This window comes from Colossoma macropomum, unplaced genomic scaffold (genome assembly GCF_904425465.1).
Source record: "Colossoma macropomum unplaced genomic scaffold, Colossoma_macropomum, whole genome shotgun sequence".
Classification (NCBI taxonomy): domain Eukaryota; kingdom Metazoa; phylum Chordata; class Actinopteri; order Characiformes; family Serrasalmidae; genus Colossoma; species Colossoma macropomum.
This window is the reverse complement of record NW_023494810.1, coordinates 29,316,329-29,334,879: the sequence shown is the minus strand read 5'-3', so window position 1 is coordinate 29,334,879 and position 18,551 is coordinate 29,316,329. Positions and strand designations below refer to the sequence as shown.

The 18,551-nt window shown below is 39.8% G+C and overlaps 1 protein-coding gene across 1 annotated transcript in view; it reads left to right on the top strand.

Moving 5' to 3' along the window:
* tafa4b (TAFA chemokine like family member 4b) overlaps nt 1-18,551 on the top strand; it is a 79,895-nt gene that overhangs the window by 17,966 nt on the left and 43,378 nt on the right. The window contains exons 2-3 of the mRNA XM_036560183.1: nt 16,315-16,404; nt 17,683-17,798. Coding sequence (XP_036416076.1) covers nt 17,684-17,798 — 115 coding nt within the window. The 5' untranslated portion in view covers nt 16,315-16,404; nt 17,683. The remainder of the gene's footprint in view (nt 1-16,314; nt 16,405-17,682; nt 17,799-18,551) is intronic.

Here is an 18,551-nt window from a genome sequence, read left to right as displayed (position 1 = left end):
GAGGTGAAAAAAGTAATAGAAAATACAGTTATTAAAAACTATAATGCTAAGCATTAATTCTGTTGTCCTTAGTGAATCGGTGAGGACATAGCTCACTTGTAAATGACCCTTCAAATAATTTAAAAAGACCAAGAAATTTGGGTTTTAATTGCAATTTCAAAGAAGTTTCGCTTTCGTTTGGTCTCTGTCTCAATGCAGTCTAACTCTCATTCAGGCTCAGCCTCGGTCTTGCTCTTACTCGAACTCTGTCTAATCTCAGTCTCGCTCTCATTCAGACATGATCTTGACTTGTTCTTGCTCACATTCAGACTTGGTCTTGCAGGGTCTGGAACTCGGCCTTACTCTCGACTGGACTCTTGACTGAGTTTCACTCTCATTTCTCACTCTCATTCATCCTCGGCCTTGACTTGGTCTCACTGTTACTCAGACTCAATTTTGACTCGGTCCTTCTGTCATTCTGACTCTCACTTTGTTTTCACTCTCAAAGACTTGGTCTTGTCTGGTTTTGCTCTCATTTAGGCTCAGCCTTGCTCTGATTCGTACTCTGTCTCAACTCGGTTAACACTGTCATTCAGACTCAACTTACTCAGACTCAGTTTTGACTTGGTCTTGCTTTCAGTCTGACTTGGTCTCAATCTCATTCGGCCTTGACTCGGCCTCACTGTTATTCAGACTCAGTTTGGACTTGGTCTCACTTTTATTCTTTATTTATTTTATTTATATTCATTTTATTCTTGCTCTTGTCTGGACTTGGTCTCATCATTTGGACTCAGCTTTGCCCTCATTCGAACTCTCTAGCATTAGCAAAGCTCAGTCTCACTGTCATTCAGACTCAACCTCGATTCTGTCTCAGTCTAGGTTCAGACTCAGCCTGGATCTGGTCTCACTGAAACTCAGTATCAACTCAGTCACACTCTCATCTGGTCTCTTGAGTCTTGACTCTGCCTCTCTTTCATTTGGACTTGGTCTCAACTCAGCCTCACTAGGTTTTTCTTGTATGACAGATACTAAACTTCTTCTTTGTCAATGCGTATATGTAGTCATGACTATATCTGTATGTATTTTCTCATTACAATAAATATAGATGTTGGCTTTTTTTGCACTGGAGCTAAGAGGCTAAAGTAGCTAACAAGTAGCGGAAGCTTATGGCCAACATTTTGCAAACTGCATACGTAAATCATCATTGCTAAATAATCTCAAACAGAGTTGATTGTGTGGCTTCTGACTCTGTAAGACATGCTGTAATCTATAAACACAGACAAAAGTGTGTTGCATAGCTGGAAACAGTAGCAGCCATCTTAAAGCCTGAATTGAGGATGGTGTTGTCTGAGACCATATGCGCACACACACACACACACACACACACACACACACATACACACACACAGATTTCAGGACTCTTATTACAACTTCATTTCCTTCCTCTGTCTGGGTGGAAAAAGAGCAAAATAACAAAAAAGCACATCTGGAGTCATTGGATCTTAAGGGCATAGATGGTGGTCCCAGCAGTGGGGCCCAGAATGGGACTTAAGTGCAGAAACGATCAATTCCTGCGTAACGTTAGCTGCCATCCTTCCCTACCAAAGTCAATACTAAAAGCAGAGTGTGTGTGCGTGCGTGTTCAGGTAATGGTCTCGGACAATGCCGCCCTCCGCAGTGTATCGTGACATTTCGGTGGCGTTCAGTGCATCACCTGTGGGGCAATTGTGTGTGTGAAAATATGTCACGGGTAGTTTTCTGCGGGATGTTTCATCACACTGGAGCTGATTTGGTCTTGGTTCAGTGTGCTGTCTTCAATATGAGCTTAGAAACAGTGCTCACTTCCAGCACAGTGATTAACCCTTAGAAGTCAAGAGTTATTAAGAAAAATATGAACAAGCAATCTATGTTAAAACTTATTGGTGCTGTACAGTGCAACCGTTTTGATTATATTTGTGACTAAAATATATTCATTAGCTCACACACGTGTAGTTGTTTGTGTTGCTATTGCTGAGTTTTGCTTGATCAGCCAGAAAAACAAATGTTACCTTCATGCTAAAGTGCCACAACATCAGACAATATACTCTTTAACCTATTGTGTATTATGTTATTGTCCTGCTACAAAGCTTGAGAGCCTTAACACTTGCTCATTGCCCAAGGTGCATTACCAAGAATGCATAGTCATGGAGGTGGTGCGGTTGTTTCTCTAGCTAAGCTAACAGTGATAGTTGGAGTTAAATAGAGTAATAAAATGAAAAGGCATTTTTCAGTTTTAGTGTTACCTTAACTAGCCAACATCTTGGCATGTCATCTGCCAAAGAGAAAAGATCTCATATAGAGGACTACGAGTCACGATTAGCACTGGTCACAGCTAGTGTTAGCTCAAATGCTGATGGCAACTCAACCCACAATGGCTAAATATATTTCTCTTAGCCTTTTCATGACCAAACCAAGAGTTATTTTCTGTCTGCACTGTCAAGCAGCAGATGAAACGCTTGCAAGACGAGATGCCCCACATACCTGGTAATCCAATTTTTAAAGGACATGATGTTAATAAGCAAAGCTTGTCGAAACAACTTATTGCATGTGGAGACATCTATTTTGCCAAGACTCAACCAAACTGCTCTAGATCCATTACTGCTGCTGTAAACCTGAAAATAAGTAGGAGCTTTTAAATTCTCACATATCGCTGCTGTTGGAGCAAAACCTTGTACCTCCATTTTTGTCATTTTTATTTATTTATTTATTTACTTATTTATTTTTAAATTTTACAGTATTTGAAAACTCCAGTTGTCCATTACAATGTGTTATTTAATGATACAGATTTATAGAAATGCTTCGAAATTATTTAAAAAAAAAAAGTTGTTCTATTGACTTCCATTCAAAGACAAAGACATTTTTCCTTCTCCTGTAAAGTTACCATTTTGGAGATACAAGGTTTTGTTCTGACAGTGATGTTATATATGTCTGAACCAAAAAAATATAAAGACAATTTATGTTTGAATAATAAAAGATGTTTTCAAATAGACTCTTATGTACGCTACAAAATGCCTCTTTGTGTCTCTGAAATTTTTAGTCTTATAGCACCAGTGCTAGCTCTTAAAAATAAGCATAGTCCAGCTTTTATTAGTAAATCAACAGAAAGTGTTATAATTGTTACAGTTCAAATTTAGGGCAGCCACGTTAATTTACTTTCAGATGTGAAGCACTGCATGGAGCTGGCTTGTACACTCATTTTATGTATATTTTTACACATTTTAACTAGAGTTATTTTATTTTAAATTACATTTTCATTGTGACGCATTTTGAGCTGCTACTTGTACGAAAAGTGTTCTATAAGTTTTGTTTCTATTATTGTTATAATTATTATTGTAACTCAGTCACATACTCATACATGTTTAGCATACTGAAGATTCTCCACAAGGGGCTGCTATTGACGGTCCAGCAGCTTTTGGTGATTTATAAGAGTGATGCTTCACATAAATGACACTGTGTGCTTGTTAAGTAAGCTTGTTAAGTAATTTGAGATTTTTTTGCATTTTAAAAGCAGTGCATTTAGTTATAGATATGAGTGGACAAAATAAGCTTTATAAGAATGTATTTATTACTTTCAATAATTCACTGTAATTATTATTTATATCATCATTATTTTTTATTGTGTGAATGCAGGGTTCACCTGAACCTGAATAAGAACGTGACTTCCATAGAGTGAGCACAGTCCAGTGAGAGCAACAGTGGCTGCATGTTCCAACTGAGTGAATATATCATATATAAAGTCAGTGGTTCCAACAGCTCTTGAATTCTTGTTACAGTGGAGGCTCTCAAGAGGAACTAGAGCTGCACTTTGCTGTTGCTTTTGTTAGTCTGCTGCTCATTGGAGCGTGCTGCAGCTGGGCTTTAGCCTGCACTACTGAGAATGGTTCAAAGGGTCAAACTAGGAAGGTATGTTAATGCTACAAAAATGAGTGCTGTTAATAATTTATTGTGCTAGCTTTTTATCTTTGACAGCCCTAATAAAATTACAACTTGCTTTGGTTATTAGATAGAACTACAGCTTCTAAAGGGAGAGATCAATTTTGCGAATGTTTGCTGTCCACACAAAGCCTTGTGATCTCCAAAACTACAGCTTTCTCTGCTGAGGAAGACAAGAGAGGAAAAACAAATGCCTTTTTATACCGTTTCTACTCTATTATCAGAAATCTTCAAAGTGTTTAGAGCTGATCTTTTAGCTTCCAAAGCTGAGAAACGCTCAGAATACACAAAGTGACTGTCAGCTGTGAGAGGAAAAAAAAGGAATCAAAGGAAATCAGAGCTGTCAAATAACAGAGTTACCCAGCAGATATGATTTTTTTTTCTTATGTGTTCTTATGTGTTTTTTTTCTTCGTAAAAGTTAAACGCAAAACTTGTCATGAAATCTAAACTTTGGAAAAATATAATGTGACTGAAATGCTCAATCATTCACAGAGCCGACACAAATATTCAGCCACAGACTCACAAATATACATACTGGAATCAGATTTACCTCCAGTGGAGGATAAAATGACTGACTTATCATGAATAATATCAAAAACGAGGGAAGAGAGAGAGAGAGAGAGAGAGAGAGAGAGAGAGATAGAGAGAGAAGGGAAGGAGAGAGAAAGTAATTGAAAGTGGGGGAAAAGAAGGAGAGAAACAGAAAGAAAGTGAGGGTGAGAGAGAGACAGAGAGGAAAAGAGAGTGAGAAGAAGAAAGAGTAAGACAGAAGGGAAGGAGAGAGAAAGTAAGTGAAAGTGGGGGAAGAGAAGGAGAGAAAGTGAGAAAGAAAGAAAGAGTGAGGGAGAGAGAGGGGGAAGAGAGAAAAAGGAGAGAGAGAGGAGAGGTGGGGAAAGGAAGAAAATGAAACAGAGGGTGAGAGAGGGTTAGAGTAAACAAGAGGGTGGGAAAAAGGGAGATAAGAAAAAAGAGAGAGGGAGAGAAAAGGGTGAGGGAGAGGAAAAGAAAAGTAAGTGAGAAGTAAACAAAGAATAAAAAGACTGGGGAGAGAGAGAGAAAAAAAGAGAAAAGGTAGGAAGGAGAGAGAGAGAGAGAGGAAGAGAGAGAGGGAGAGAGGAAAGAAAGTGAGAAGGAGAAAGAGTGAAGGAGGGGAACAGAAGGAAAGAAATAAAGAGAGTGAGAGATAGAGGGTGTGAAAGTGAGAGTAAGTGAGGGAAGAGAAGGAGAGAGACAGAGAGAGTGAGAGAGAGACAGAGAGAGAGAGATGGAGAGAGAGATTCCCCGCAGATACACACACATTTAGATTGCTTGCAGATGCAGTGAAAGTAATGGACTGGAAGGCAGATAAACCCCCTTAGTCTGTCCCTCCTGTCGTATTTCAATATAGTGCTCCTGCCTGCTGTCTTTAAAGCGATAAAGCAGCAAAATAATTACATTTACACAAGTCTGCCCTTAAATGTGGTCAATCAGCCAAGACACATTTAGTGTCTGAAGTTTAGTTTTGCACTGGAGATTTGAGACTAATGTAGCCAACAAGTAATAGAAGTTTACCAAACTGCATACCTAAACCAGCACACACTCACTTCAAACTGTGTCCAGGTGTGATGTACTCTCAAAAAGAGTTGATTATGAAGTTTATGACATCGTTACACTATTCAAAAATATTCAGACACCACTTGTCATTAGTGAATTGTTACTTTAAGGTGCATCTATTGTTGACACAGGTGTTTGATTGCACACACACAGCTTCTATATTCTCCCTAGAAAAGCATTGCCAATAGAATAGGGCACTTTGGAGCAGCCGTACATGAGTATAAGGTCACCATGCCCAGTGCCAAGCATTGGCGAGCACACTTTGAGCTGTGGAGCAGTGGATTTGCTTTCTTTGGAGTGATAGAGCTCCAGCTACGACCTTTGGGATGAGTTGGAGGTCCAGAACTGATCATCCAACATCAGTAGCGGACCTTACTAAAGGCTGAACGCAATCAAATCCTCACAGCAATGTTCCAATATCCAGGGAATGGCAAACCAAATGTTAAGAAGAGCCATTTTGTCCTTTCAAGAAAAATCAAACCTCCTTAGAAGCCACAACAGTTTATGTCCATTTTACCATTTTGCCTGTAAATATGTCTCAGTATGTGCTGATGTCCTATTATAGATTAAAAAATATAATATAAACAAAAACACAGACTTACTTTGCTCTGCTTTAAGCTTTAGCTCAGCTATAGTCACTTTTCTTACATCTCCAGCAGGAAACTTTTTTTTCGCAAAAGTGGAAGTTTCTTGTAAAATGTCTCTCAACGTTCAACTTTTTATGAGGCTGAAATCAGCCATATTGTAACTGCTGCACCGTTTAAGGTGGAATGGGAAAATTTGAACAAGAAGTTGGCGAAAGAGAAACTGACTTCAGCCTTGCAACTGTTGACAGTTTCCCATTGCAGATTTAATGTATCAGGAAACCAGCTGAAGTGCTGAAGTCCATTCATCTCTACATTATTGATGTTCAGCTTAAATCTTTCTCTTTGCCTTTTGGTTAGCTACTAGCTAAGCGAGACTGTTGTCTGTGTTGCTATGGTGACCAGCAGTCTGCACGTCAACCTTGAGGGTCAAAGAGTGAATTAGCAGCTCTACATTAACTCCAGAGTTCAAGACCATTTATTGTTAAAACTATGCTGAACGATCAGCAGAGCTTTATTTTACTGCAAAGGAGGATCATTTTATTTTTACCTAAAATCTAATTCTGCTGTGGAGCTGCAACAGGGCAGTAAAACAGAAACTCTATTTGAGATTTGAGAAAACATTGTAAATTTGATTTGTTGCCAACCCAGCGCTTCAAGGCTTCCTTTTGCTGGTGGGGATGCTTGTTTTCGGAGCCGTTTTTCTGCCCCGTTTGAGCTTTGCTGCATGGAATAGTGTAATGAAGATCCAGGCTGGTGCTGCTGACGTGGTGGGTGTGCACATGCAGGTCTTCCAAAGATGTGACTGGAAGGAGCTGCAGGAGGTTAATGGCTTTTTGGCACGTTGCTGTTCAGGTGCATGTCCACACACCTGGACACAGCAGCAGTGAGGAAGCTGATATGAAGATGAGGTCTGCATTAGCATGTATTTACAGCACAAACACAAACAGACAGCTGGATAGACATATTTCATACTCACAATACAGAGGAATATTTTAGAAGTAATATAATCCCATTTACTCTTACACTGTGTGTCCAAAAGTTTGTAGACACCTGCACATCCAGTGTTTTTTCTGAAATGAAGGGTATTAATAGAAGGTTTGAACACCTTTGCTGCAGTAACAGCTTCTACTCTTCTGGGAAGGCTTTACAGTAGATGTTGGAAGATTGCAGTGAGGATTTGATTGCGTTCAGCCACAAGAGCTTTAGTGAAGTCAATTACTAATGTTGGATAATCGGTTCAAACTCATCCCAAAGCTCCATCACTCCAGAGAATGCAGTTCCACTGCTCCACAGCCCAATGCTGGGGGGCTTCAAGCCCCTCTAGCTGATGCTTGGCATTGGGCATGGTGACCTTAGGCTCATGTGCTGCTGTTCCACAGTGTCCCATTCTATTGATCAGTGGTTTTCTATAGAGATTTACGCCTGTGTTACCAATGGGTACACTTTAAAGTAGCTGAATTCACTAATTAGAAGAGTCTGGGTACTTTTGAACAAAAGTTTGCTCCCAAGTTGTGCAACCGTTACCATGGTTGCCACAGTTGCCATGGCGATGCCACAGCTATCCATGGAGTCCAAGAAAGCATAACTGGCCTTACTCTCTTTTTGGGTGAGTACCACCATCACTCAGAATTATTCTTGCCAAAACAGGCGTCTGTTGGCTGACCTAACAGTTAGTGCTAGCATTCTCCTCCAAGCGTGTTGAACTGTCCAATGATGTTGCATTAGCAGGAGTTTGAAAAGATGCTGTGGTGCTTCATGTGTCTTGGAGGAAGCATGATTTAGCCTTCACCATCCCAGCTTAATATCACTATATGGCAGGGAGAACTTGCGAGAGGGTGGGAATTGACCACCACAAAATTGGAGGAAAGATTGGGTGAAAAAGTGAGATACATTGCTTTTTCTCATTGGTACCTTTTAATCTAAGTAAGAAAAACACAAAAGCAGCTAAGGATGTATTTAGCTTCAACACTCAGTTTCATGTTCATCAAAGTGTCTTAATTGGTATGAATAGCAGGTTTTGTCAGAACAATGATTTATCAGTTTTCTTTTTCAAACTACTGATAAAATCACATATTTTGGCCCATATATATCAAAGTTGATTGATGCCCTTCTGGGATTTTAGTCACACAACAATTTAAAAGGCAGAACGCCCAATTAACACTGCTCATTTTTGCCTGGAAGGCCTCTCTTTATTCACTGTTTTATGCATTTTTATTCATTTATTTTAAACTGGATCATTGACTCACAATGGCAGGTAATGGCCAGTAAGAAATAAAGTAAATAGACCAGACTAAGCAGAATGTGTAGATTTGGGAGGATATATTGGCCTGAGCAATGAGCAGCGTCTACAGTATCTTCGCTGTCACAAGAAAACTTGTTTTTCTTTATTATTTGTTTTTTTTTTTCATTTTACACCATTGAAAACACCAGCATGTTTGGTTGAGTTGTCTTTCAATGTCAGATTGAAATCATCTGCTCTTTGAGGTCCAAAACACAACCCACATTACAAAATATTTCTCAGTGTGTTGCGTTTAATTACATATTTCCACCAGAGAGGTCTCCAAATCCCCAAATCTTACATAGTACAGCCTTAAAGGGGCACTCCTTTGAAAGATGACTACAGGGCAGACTCATGAAACCTAGCTGGTTAATGCAGAAGGAAACCAGATATCTAACATTACTGCTAGGAACCAAATTGCACTTATTCACCTCTACATCAGTGAATTTCTATATTGTCATTTGGGGGTGGGGGGGCCCAGTGTTTGTATGATATATTTCCCATAATGCATGTTGGGTATTGTATTGAGAGGACATTGATGGAGGAAAACAAAAAGGATGCAAAATCATAAATTCTATCAAACTGATAAGACTGAGGGATGCAATGCTGAACCACAGAATATTACATAACATGAATAACATATTCAATGCTGGTTAAAGGCTTCTTTAAGAACACTACTGTCTTGTACCAGAAAGGTTTTGTTTTTCTATGTTTCCTTATTGTCAGAGGTAATGTTTGTGTGTGTATGTATGTACAGAACTGTGCAAAGGTCCACCCTTCATTTCCACTCAAAATGATCATTAAGTGCAAGTTCATTAAGTGCTTCATTAACAAGCTTCTTGTTCAAACTTTCCCATTCTACACTAAATGGTGCATAAGGTGCCAGAATGTAACATTTGAACTCTTCGCAACTTTTTAGTGTTTGACAGATTCTCGTTGCAGATTTAACGTATCAGGAAACCAGCTGGAGTTTTTATAACTGCAAATAAGTCCATTCGTCTCTAAATGATCAATGTTGTCTTAAATCTTTCTCTTTGCTTTTTCGTAAGCTATTAGCTAGGTGAGATTGTTTTCTGCGTTGCTATGGTGACCGGCAGTCTGGACGCCAACCTTCAGGATTAAAGGGTGAATTAGCAGTTCTACATTAACTCCAGTGTTTAAGACCATTTGTTCCTAAAACTATGTTAGAATGATCAGCAGAGCTTTATTTTACTGTAAAGGAGGATTATTTTGTTTTTACCTGAAATCTAATTCTGCTATGGAGCCGAAACAGGGCAGTAAAAGAGGCAAATGTTGCCGACCCCTGACCTAGATATTGAAAAATGTGGTATTATATTTAGTTCTTGAGGCTTCTGTGTAATTTTCTGTTTGTGCCTTTTCCTGGTGCTGAGCAATAAATAACCTGTACATGAAATAAATGAAGGGTGGTTTCTGACTTTTGCACAGTGCTGTGTGTAAAATGGATTTCCTTTTGGAGTCGGAGTTGTTTTTCAAAGTGCATGTCAATGAGGTGTGTTTGATGGTGTGTGTGTGTGTGTGTGTGTGTGTGTGCGTGATTAAGGTCAAGCCAGGTGCAAATCAAAACAATCTCCAGACGACTCCACTCCTGATGATGAACTCCGCCGTGCCCCAGCTCCTCAAGAGCACTTCTTCTAATACACCACATAAATAACACAGACAGCGAGCGAGTGAGTGAGCGAGAGAGATAGACACACACCTGGGAATCTCTCTCTCTCTTTTCTGTTATCTATCTATCTATCTATCTATCTATCTATCTATCTATCTATCTATCTATCTATCTATCTATCCTTTCTCTTTTTTCTTTTTTCACCTCTCTCTGTCTTATTCTCTCATATCTGTCTCTTTTTCTTCTCTCTCTTCCACTGTCTCTCACTTTGTCTCTCTTCCACTGTTCTTCCCTCTCTTCTTTCTTCCTTTTTCTTTTTATTCTTTCTGTCTTCAACTCTCTCTTTCTCTCATTTGCTCTCTCTTCCTCTCTGTCACTCTTTCCCTCTCTCTTCCTTGCTCTCTCTCAATCATTCTTTCTCTTTCTTGTTTCCTCTCTTTTCCTCTCCATCACTCTTTATCTCTCTCTCCCTCTCTGTCTCTCTCTCTCTCTCTCTCTCTCTCTCTCTCTCTCAGTGTAATAGATTTAGATCAGATGTGTTGAGGGAAGATAATAGCAGGAAAATGAAAGAGGATGATGAGCTGACGTCATCGCCTGCAACAGCAGTGTGTGTATGTGTGTGTGTGTGTGTGTGTGTGTGTGTGTGAAAGAAGAGAGAAAGAGTAAGAGAGAGACACAGAGAGATAAAGGATGTCAACTAGGGTGTTACACTGTGAGAACGTGTTAACATTTATAGACAAATACATGTCTGTGCAGTGTGTGTGTGTGTGTGTGTGTATGTGTGTGTGTGTGTGTATGTGTGTGTGTGTGTGTGTGTGTGTGTGTGTGTGTGCTTTAATGAGTGTGTCAGAACACAGGGGTGATAAAAATGCACACTGTGCACCTGCCTGTGTAAAGAGAATGGGGAATGTGCTGCTGCACTGTACACTGCATTCCTAATCTCTCTCTCTCTCACACACACACACACACACACACACACACACACACACACGTATGTCAGTGTTGCTATACTTGCGAGGACTATCATTGACTTTTATTCCCCTTTAGTCAAGTAATAGACCAAATCAGAATGTTTGTAAAGTAGTTCTGCCGAACTATCTGCAGCTATAACAGCTTCAACTCTTCTGGGAAGGCTTTGCACAAGGTTTAGGAGTATGTTTATGGGAATTTTTGACCATTCTTCCAGAAGCGCATTTGTGAGGTCAGACGCTGATGGACGAGAAGGCCTGGCTCGCAGTCTCCGCTCTAATTCATCCCAAAGGTGTTCTGTCGGGTTGAGGTCAGGACTCAGGTCAGTCAAGTTCTTCCACACCAAACTCGCTCATCCATGTCTTTATGGACCTTGCTTTGTGCACTGGTGCGCAGTCATGTTGGAACAGGAAGGGGCCAAACTTCCCAATCTGTTCCCACAAAGTTGGGAGCGTGAAAATGTCCAAAATCTCTTGGTGCTGAAGCATTAAGAGTTCCTTTCACTGAAACTAAGGGGCCGAGCCCAACTGCTGAAAAACAACCCCACACCATAATCCCCCCTCCACCAAACTTTACACTTGGCACAATGCAGTCAGACAAGTACCGTTCTCCTGGCAACCGCCAAACCCATACTTGTCCATTGGATTGCCAAACGGAGAAGCGTGATTTGTCACTCCAGAGAACACGTCTCCACTGCTCTAGAGTCCAGTGGCAGCACTTTACACCACTGCATTCAACGCTTTGCATTGCGCTTGGTGATGTAAGGCTTGGGTGCAGCTGCTCGGCCCATTCCATGAAGCTCTCTACGCTGTTCTTGAGCTAATCTGAAGGCCACATGATGTTTGGAGGTCTGTAGCGATTGACTCTGCAGAAAGTTGGCGACCTCTGCGCACTATGCACCTCAGCATGCGCTGACCCCACTCTGTCATTTTATGTTGCTGTCGTTCCCAGTCGCTTCCATTTTGTTATAATACCACTGACAGTTGACTGTGGAATATTTAGTAGTGAGGAAATTTCACGACTGGACTTGCACAGGTGGCGTCCTATCACAGTACCACGCTGGAATTCACTGAGCTCCTGAGAGTGACCCATTCTTTCACAAATGTGAAAGACTGTAGAAGCAGTCTGCATGCCTAGGTGCTTGGTTTTATACACCTGTGGCCATGGAAGTGATTGGAATACCTGAGTTCAATGATTTGGATGGGCGAGTGAATACTTTTGGCAATATAGTATATTATTGTGAATTGGAAGCATCCAGGAGCAGCAACAGTTTGGTCATGAAGCGGTAGACCACGCAAACTCACAGAGTAGGGCTGCCGAGTGCTGAAGTCCATCGCGTGTAAAAATCATCTATCCTCTGTTGCATCACTCACTTCAGAGTTACAAACTGCCTCTAGAATCAACATGAGCACAAGAACTGTGCATCAGGAGCTTCATGAAATATGTTTCCTTGGAGTGTGTAAAGCATGCTGCCACTGGACTCTGGAGTAGTGGAAACATTCTCTGGAGTGATGAATCATGCTTTACTGTCCAGCAATGTCATAGACAAATCTGTGTTTGGTGAATATCAGGAGAACGCTACCTTCTGGAATGCACAGTGCCAACAGTAAAGTTGGTGGAGGAGGGATAATGGTCTGGGGCTGTTCCAGCATGACTGAACCCCACTGAACACCTTTGGGATGAATTGGAACGTCGATTGGGATCCAGGCCCTCTTGTCCAACATCAGTGTCTGACTTCACAAATGCTCTTTTGACTGAATGGGCAAAAATTCCTAGACACACTCCAAAATCTTGTGGAAAGCCTTCCCCGAAGAGTGGAGGCTGTTGTAGCAAAAGGGGGGAGTGACTCCATATTAATTCCCCTGGTTTTAAAATGGGATGTCCAACATGCTCATGTAGGCGTGATTGTCAGGTGTCCACACTTTTGGCCATATAGTGAATATTCATATGTTGACACTCAGTAAATATATCTGGAATTTCAGTGCGAAGCCATCACATATGTTGACACATTGTGCATTTATTTAGGATGAGGAATATATTTGGAAATATATTTGGAAATCATCACGTGTATTGTACATATATTCGCCATAAAATAAAGAGAAGTATGCACATTTTTCTTCTGTATAGGCCTCATACCCCTATGTGACATATTTTAAAGGGGAACTGGAGCTTTCAGCTTTATTACTTTTGTTAGATTCTCTCCTGCAAGAACTTTCCAGTTCAGTCGGTCGCATTACTGCTAGTGCCACATCAGTGCTGTTTTGCTTGTAAATGATATTTTGATGTGCGACTGATTCTCTCTCTTTCTGTCTCTCTCTGTCTTTCTCTCTCTGTATATCTAAACCACTCTTCTTTCTCTGTTTTCTCCTATTGTTTCTCTCTCTTTCACTCTTATTTCTCCTTTTCTGTCTTAATATTTCTCTATTTCTCACTCTCTCCCTCTCTCTCTCTTTCTCTGTTCCTTGTTCTCTCTCTCTCTCTCCCTCTCTCTCTTTCCCGCTCTGTATTCTCATTGTCTTGTAAACTTGTCCTGTTACTAATTTAAGCTGTAACTGGTGAAAAGTGTAGTTAGTAATACAGCATGCGGCCACAAGGGGGCAAAAGAGAGCAACTCGCCTGCTGGGGCTCCATAGATGGAGATTCTCTGTAGTTTATCAGGTAGATTTAAATATACAGCAGGATTTTGGGCTGTTTTTTAGCCTGTTTGCTGCAAAGTGGATTAAACTGAAATTGTAAATAGGTACCAATTAAAAACTAACATGAATAACCCAGAGTTGTAGGATTACACAAAACATGCGACATAATTGGATTACTTTAGGATTAGCATGGGATTACTTTAATCTTTTTTCAGATTTCTTATGTAGCTGTTGTGAATTAACCAGTAAAGTTTCAGAAGTGTAATAAGTAAAAAAATATATATATTTCATGTTTTGAATGAAATTTGAATGAAAAGTTTGGTTACCATTATTTTTTTAACAATCCAAAATATATTCATGCAATCCTTAGAAAAGTAAATGTGACAATAATAATAATACATAATTTAAAAAAGAGATTCTTAGCCTGTTAAGATTTTATTGCAAAAAAAGTTGCATCCCTGCTCTGCGTCATAATCAGAGAACCAGACAGACAGGATAGATAGATAGATAGACAGATAGACAGACAGATAGACAGACAGAAGGATGGATAGATAGGTAGATAGATAGATAGATAGATAGATAGATAGATAGATAGATAGACAGGCAGACAGAAAGACAGATAGAAAGACAGAGAGAAGGGCAGACAGGCAGACAGATGGACAGATAAATTAGAATTAAAACAGGTAAATTAGTTAAACAAAAGGTGGTCTCAGTACAGTTAGTCTGTTTTTCCCTCTGAAACACTGAATGCGTTTACACGCAATTAATAATCTGATAACTGCAAAAAATCAGATTTTGTCAGTAATCCGATCAACACGTTTACATGCACTTGAGTAATCAGATAATGGGGAAACTCCACGTTTACATGAGTCAGGCAGTAATCAGATTTCTGCTTTGCAACCAGCCAGTAAACTCACAGAAGAAGACGTGACGTAAACATAATGTAAAACTCAAACTTCATGCTGCGGCTTTTTTTTAAACATCGAGCCCTTTTTTATATGAACATACATCATCTAGAAGATGAAGAAAAATTAAAATTTAAGTCCTTCATTTAGTCAAGCATGTAGTTGATTTCAGTGTTGCTCCAAAATGTTTTGCTGCGTCTCGCAGCAACGCTGCTCGCTTATTTACGGTACCGCTGTCTGTTTTCACACATGCGCAGACTGAGAAATGCGAAAGAAATCAGAGTAAGAGTTCACATGCACTGAGAAATCTGATTACTGAGCTAAAATGCAGCTCTCTTTATCAGATTTCTTAATCAGATTTCTTACTCTTATCTAAGAGTGTGCTGTTTACATGACCATTTGAATAATCAGATAACTGTAGACATGTGATCAGATTATTGAGTGCACTCACTGTGATGTAACAGTAGGACCCTGCAGGCTGTCTACCTGTGTGTGTGTGTGTGTGTGGTATTGTGACCAGACTCAGGGTGTGTTTTTCTTTCTTTATTGTGTGTGTGTGTGTGTGTGGAGAGAGAGAGACAGACCCCAGTGAGACGCTGCATTAGGTGTGTGTGTGTGTGTGTCTGTTGGTGGTCTCTCTCTGCTGTAGTGTGTGAGTTTGATCATGAGATCACTGTGAGCCGGCGGGGAGGTGAGACACTGTAAACAATAAATCAGCTTCATCTCTGCTCTTACTGTGTGAACTGGAGCCCTGAGGCCGTGTGCCTCTGAAGGTGTCCCTCTTTCACTCACCCTCTTTTCTCTTTTTCTTCTCCCTCTTTCCCCCTCTCTCTCTTCTCGTCTATGCTCTACGGTGTCTCCTTTTAACTTCTTTCACTACTCTCTCGCTGTGTATCTCTCTCTTTATGGTTTTCTCTCTCTAATTCTCTCTCTGTTTCTTTTTCTTCTCTCTCCTCTATTTCTTTCTCCTTTTCTTTCTGTTTCTTTGTTTCTCTCCTTTCCTCTCTTGTTTTTTCTCTCTCTATCTTTCTGTCTTTCTGTTTCTCTCTGGTTTTATTTGCTTCCCTTTCAAACTCTGTTTCTGTCTTTCTTTTTCCTCTTTTTCTTTCTCTATCCCTCTTTCCATCTCTCTCTGTCTTTCTGTTTCTCTCTGTTTTCTCTTTCTCTCTCTCTCTTTCTCTCTCTCTCTCATTTTTCTCCCTCTTTCTTTCTTTTTACTTTTCTCTTTCTTCTCTTACTTACTTATCTATCTATCTATCTATCTATCTATCTATCTATCTATCTATCTATCTATCTATCTATCTATCTATCTATCTATCTTTGTTTCTCTTTCTATCTCTCTTTTTTCCCTGTTTGTTTTTCTGTTCTTTCTCTGACTTTCTTCGTCTTTCTGTTTGTCTTTTCTCTTTCTTTCTCTCTCTCTTTTGTGTCTCACTCTTTCTCTCTCTCCTGCCTCTCTTTCCTCTCTCTCTCTCTCTCTCATTTTTTCTCCCTCTTTCTTTCTCTCTGTTTACTTTTCTCTTTGTTCTCTCTATCTTTGTTTCTCTTTCTATCTCTTTGTTTATTGTTCTCTGTTTGTTTTTCTCTTCTTTCTCTCACTCTCTCTTTTTTTCTCCCTCTTTCTTTCTCTCTGTTTATTTTTGTCTTTCTTCTCTATCTATTTTTGTTTCTCTTTCCATCTTCTGTTTCTTTTTCTCACTCTGTCTCTGTCTTTTTATCTCTCTCTCTCTCTCTCTCTCTCTCTCTCTCTCTCTCTCTCTCTCTCAGTTTTTCAGAGGAGGGGTGAGAAATGTCCGACTTGTCCGGCAGGTGGGAGACGGTGTGATTGGACAGTTTTGGGCAGAGAGTGACCGCTGGGTGAGATGACATCACTGCACTGAGGGAAATAAAAATGCAACAATCTGAAGAATTTGTCTGCATTGATTTTGAAATATTAGAGTGAACTGATTATCATGCTTTGTCCACAAATGCGACTGTTGCTAGGTTGGACAAGCTCCACAGAACATTGGCCAGAATCTTATTCAGCCTAAAGTGAACCTACAGCACAACACTACCGAAATACACTCTCAGAGAAAATGGTGCTAAACTGTCACTGGGGCAGTTCCCCTCTTGTCACACATCTCAGTACCTTTAGTCAGGGAACATAACTGTACCATAATCCATTGAAATGATATTTTCTAAGTTTTATTGACTCCACACACCCTGTTTCGTCCCCTTGCTCTGTTTTAAAAGATTCGGTTATGAAAAGGTGCAAATATGTACTTTTTACCTGGAAAATGTATTTAAGGTTCACAATTGAACCTAAAAACCACTGTTGTACCTTTGAGGGAACATTTACATTGTTTGTACCTCAATGAATAAAAAATGTACCTGCACAGGTCCATTTGTGCAGGTCCATTTAGAACTTTAAATGATAATTATTTTGTATCTATGCAGAAGGTCACACTTAGAATTGAGCAGGTCAAGTTTTTTGTGATCAAGCTAACATTAGCATGGTTTAAAACCTGCCAACTGTCAATTACTTACAGCAACACCGTTCAGCAATGCAGTATTTTCTGTAGTTACGTAGTGACTCTTAACAAGGTGTGCTATTGCATCCTATTATGTTGAATGGCATTTTGGCCAGCATCCGTAAAGCTTATCCAACCTAACAGCAGCGTGTGTGGGTGAAGAATTGATCGGTCAATTATAATCTATGAAACTGGAACTGTTTTCTAAAAAAATGTAATGTGAATTGTAAGACAGTCAATATAAAGTGTGACCTTCATTGATAGTGTTATAATTTATATCATTTTTAAAGTCCTGTATAAGTAGCACCACAATGTTAGCTGGGATTTCTAAATGAAGAAACTATTAAATAATTAATGCAAAAGATAAACGGTTGTGAACTTTCCTTCTGACTGGTGACTCTGTATGTTGTAAATACCTGCAAACCCTGGAATCTGTCCAGGGTTCATCCTGGTTTATGAAAAATGTAGTAACCCCACATATTTATTTGTTGAATTATTATTATACACACAGCAAATTTGCAGTGTGGGGTAACTCTTATAGTGTTGTATGAATGGTCTCTCTCTCTCTCTCTCTCTCTCTCTCTCTCTCTCTCTTTCCTTTTCTCTATCTCTCTTTCTTGCTCAGGATGGGACCCTCGGGGAGGTCCATGTGGCTCTTGCGGGTCATCTTCATAGTCGCCGTGGTGATGTTGTCATGCCGACCGGTGTCCGGGGGAACCCGAACTCTTCGAGGAAGTACAGGTACCCCAGGGTCACGCGCAGCTGACCAGATTAATTACTCCATGGCTGGAGACACAGTGAGTCAGATTGACTGATTACACATTGGAATGGACACCTAAAATATTGTGAAAAGGATCATGACATTTAACACTCAAATGAAAAGGCGAGGAAAGTGTTTAATTCACTGTAGTTATTGTGTAATAATGTAGTAAAAATGACCAGTTACAGCCTTGGTCATAATGTCCTCTACACTGAGGTGTTACCGTTTATTTCTTCAAAGGCAAGGTGAGCATCTACTGGGTATCTACAGGGAACCATCTAAATAAAGCATTACCATAAAGTGCTTCATAGTAGATACAGAAAAATTCATGCTGGATTTATAACTGGATAATAAACCTGCAGTTTAGGGGTTAAAGATGAGTCTATGGAGGGCCGTGAAAATACAGTGTTGTCATAAAGCGTTTCAACATAAAATAATTCATACTGGATTAATGACTCAAAGTAAGCCTGCAGTTAGACAGTTAAAAAGAATACGCCTATTGCACCTACAGGCCCATCAGAATGAAATGTTACTATAATGTTTTTTATTGCAGGCACTTAAAAACTCATACTGGATTAATAACTGAATAAGAAAGTGTTTCAGCATACAAACTGAAAAACTCATACTGGATTAATAATTCAATAATAAGCCTGCAGTTTTAGGGGTTAAAGATTAGGTTAGCGTGTGCTAAGCATCTAGAGGAGAATAAATGAAGCATTATCATTAAGTGTTTC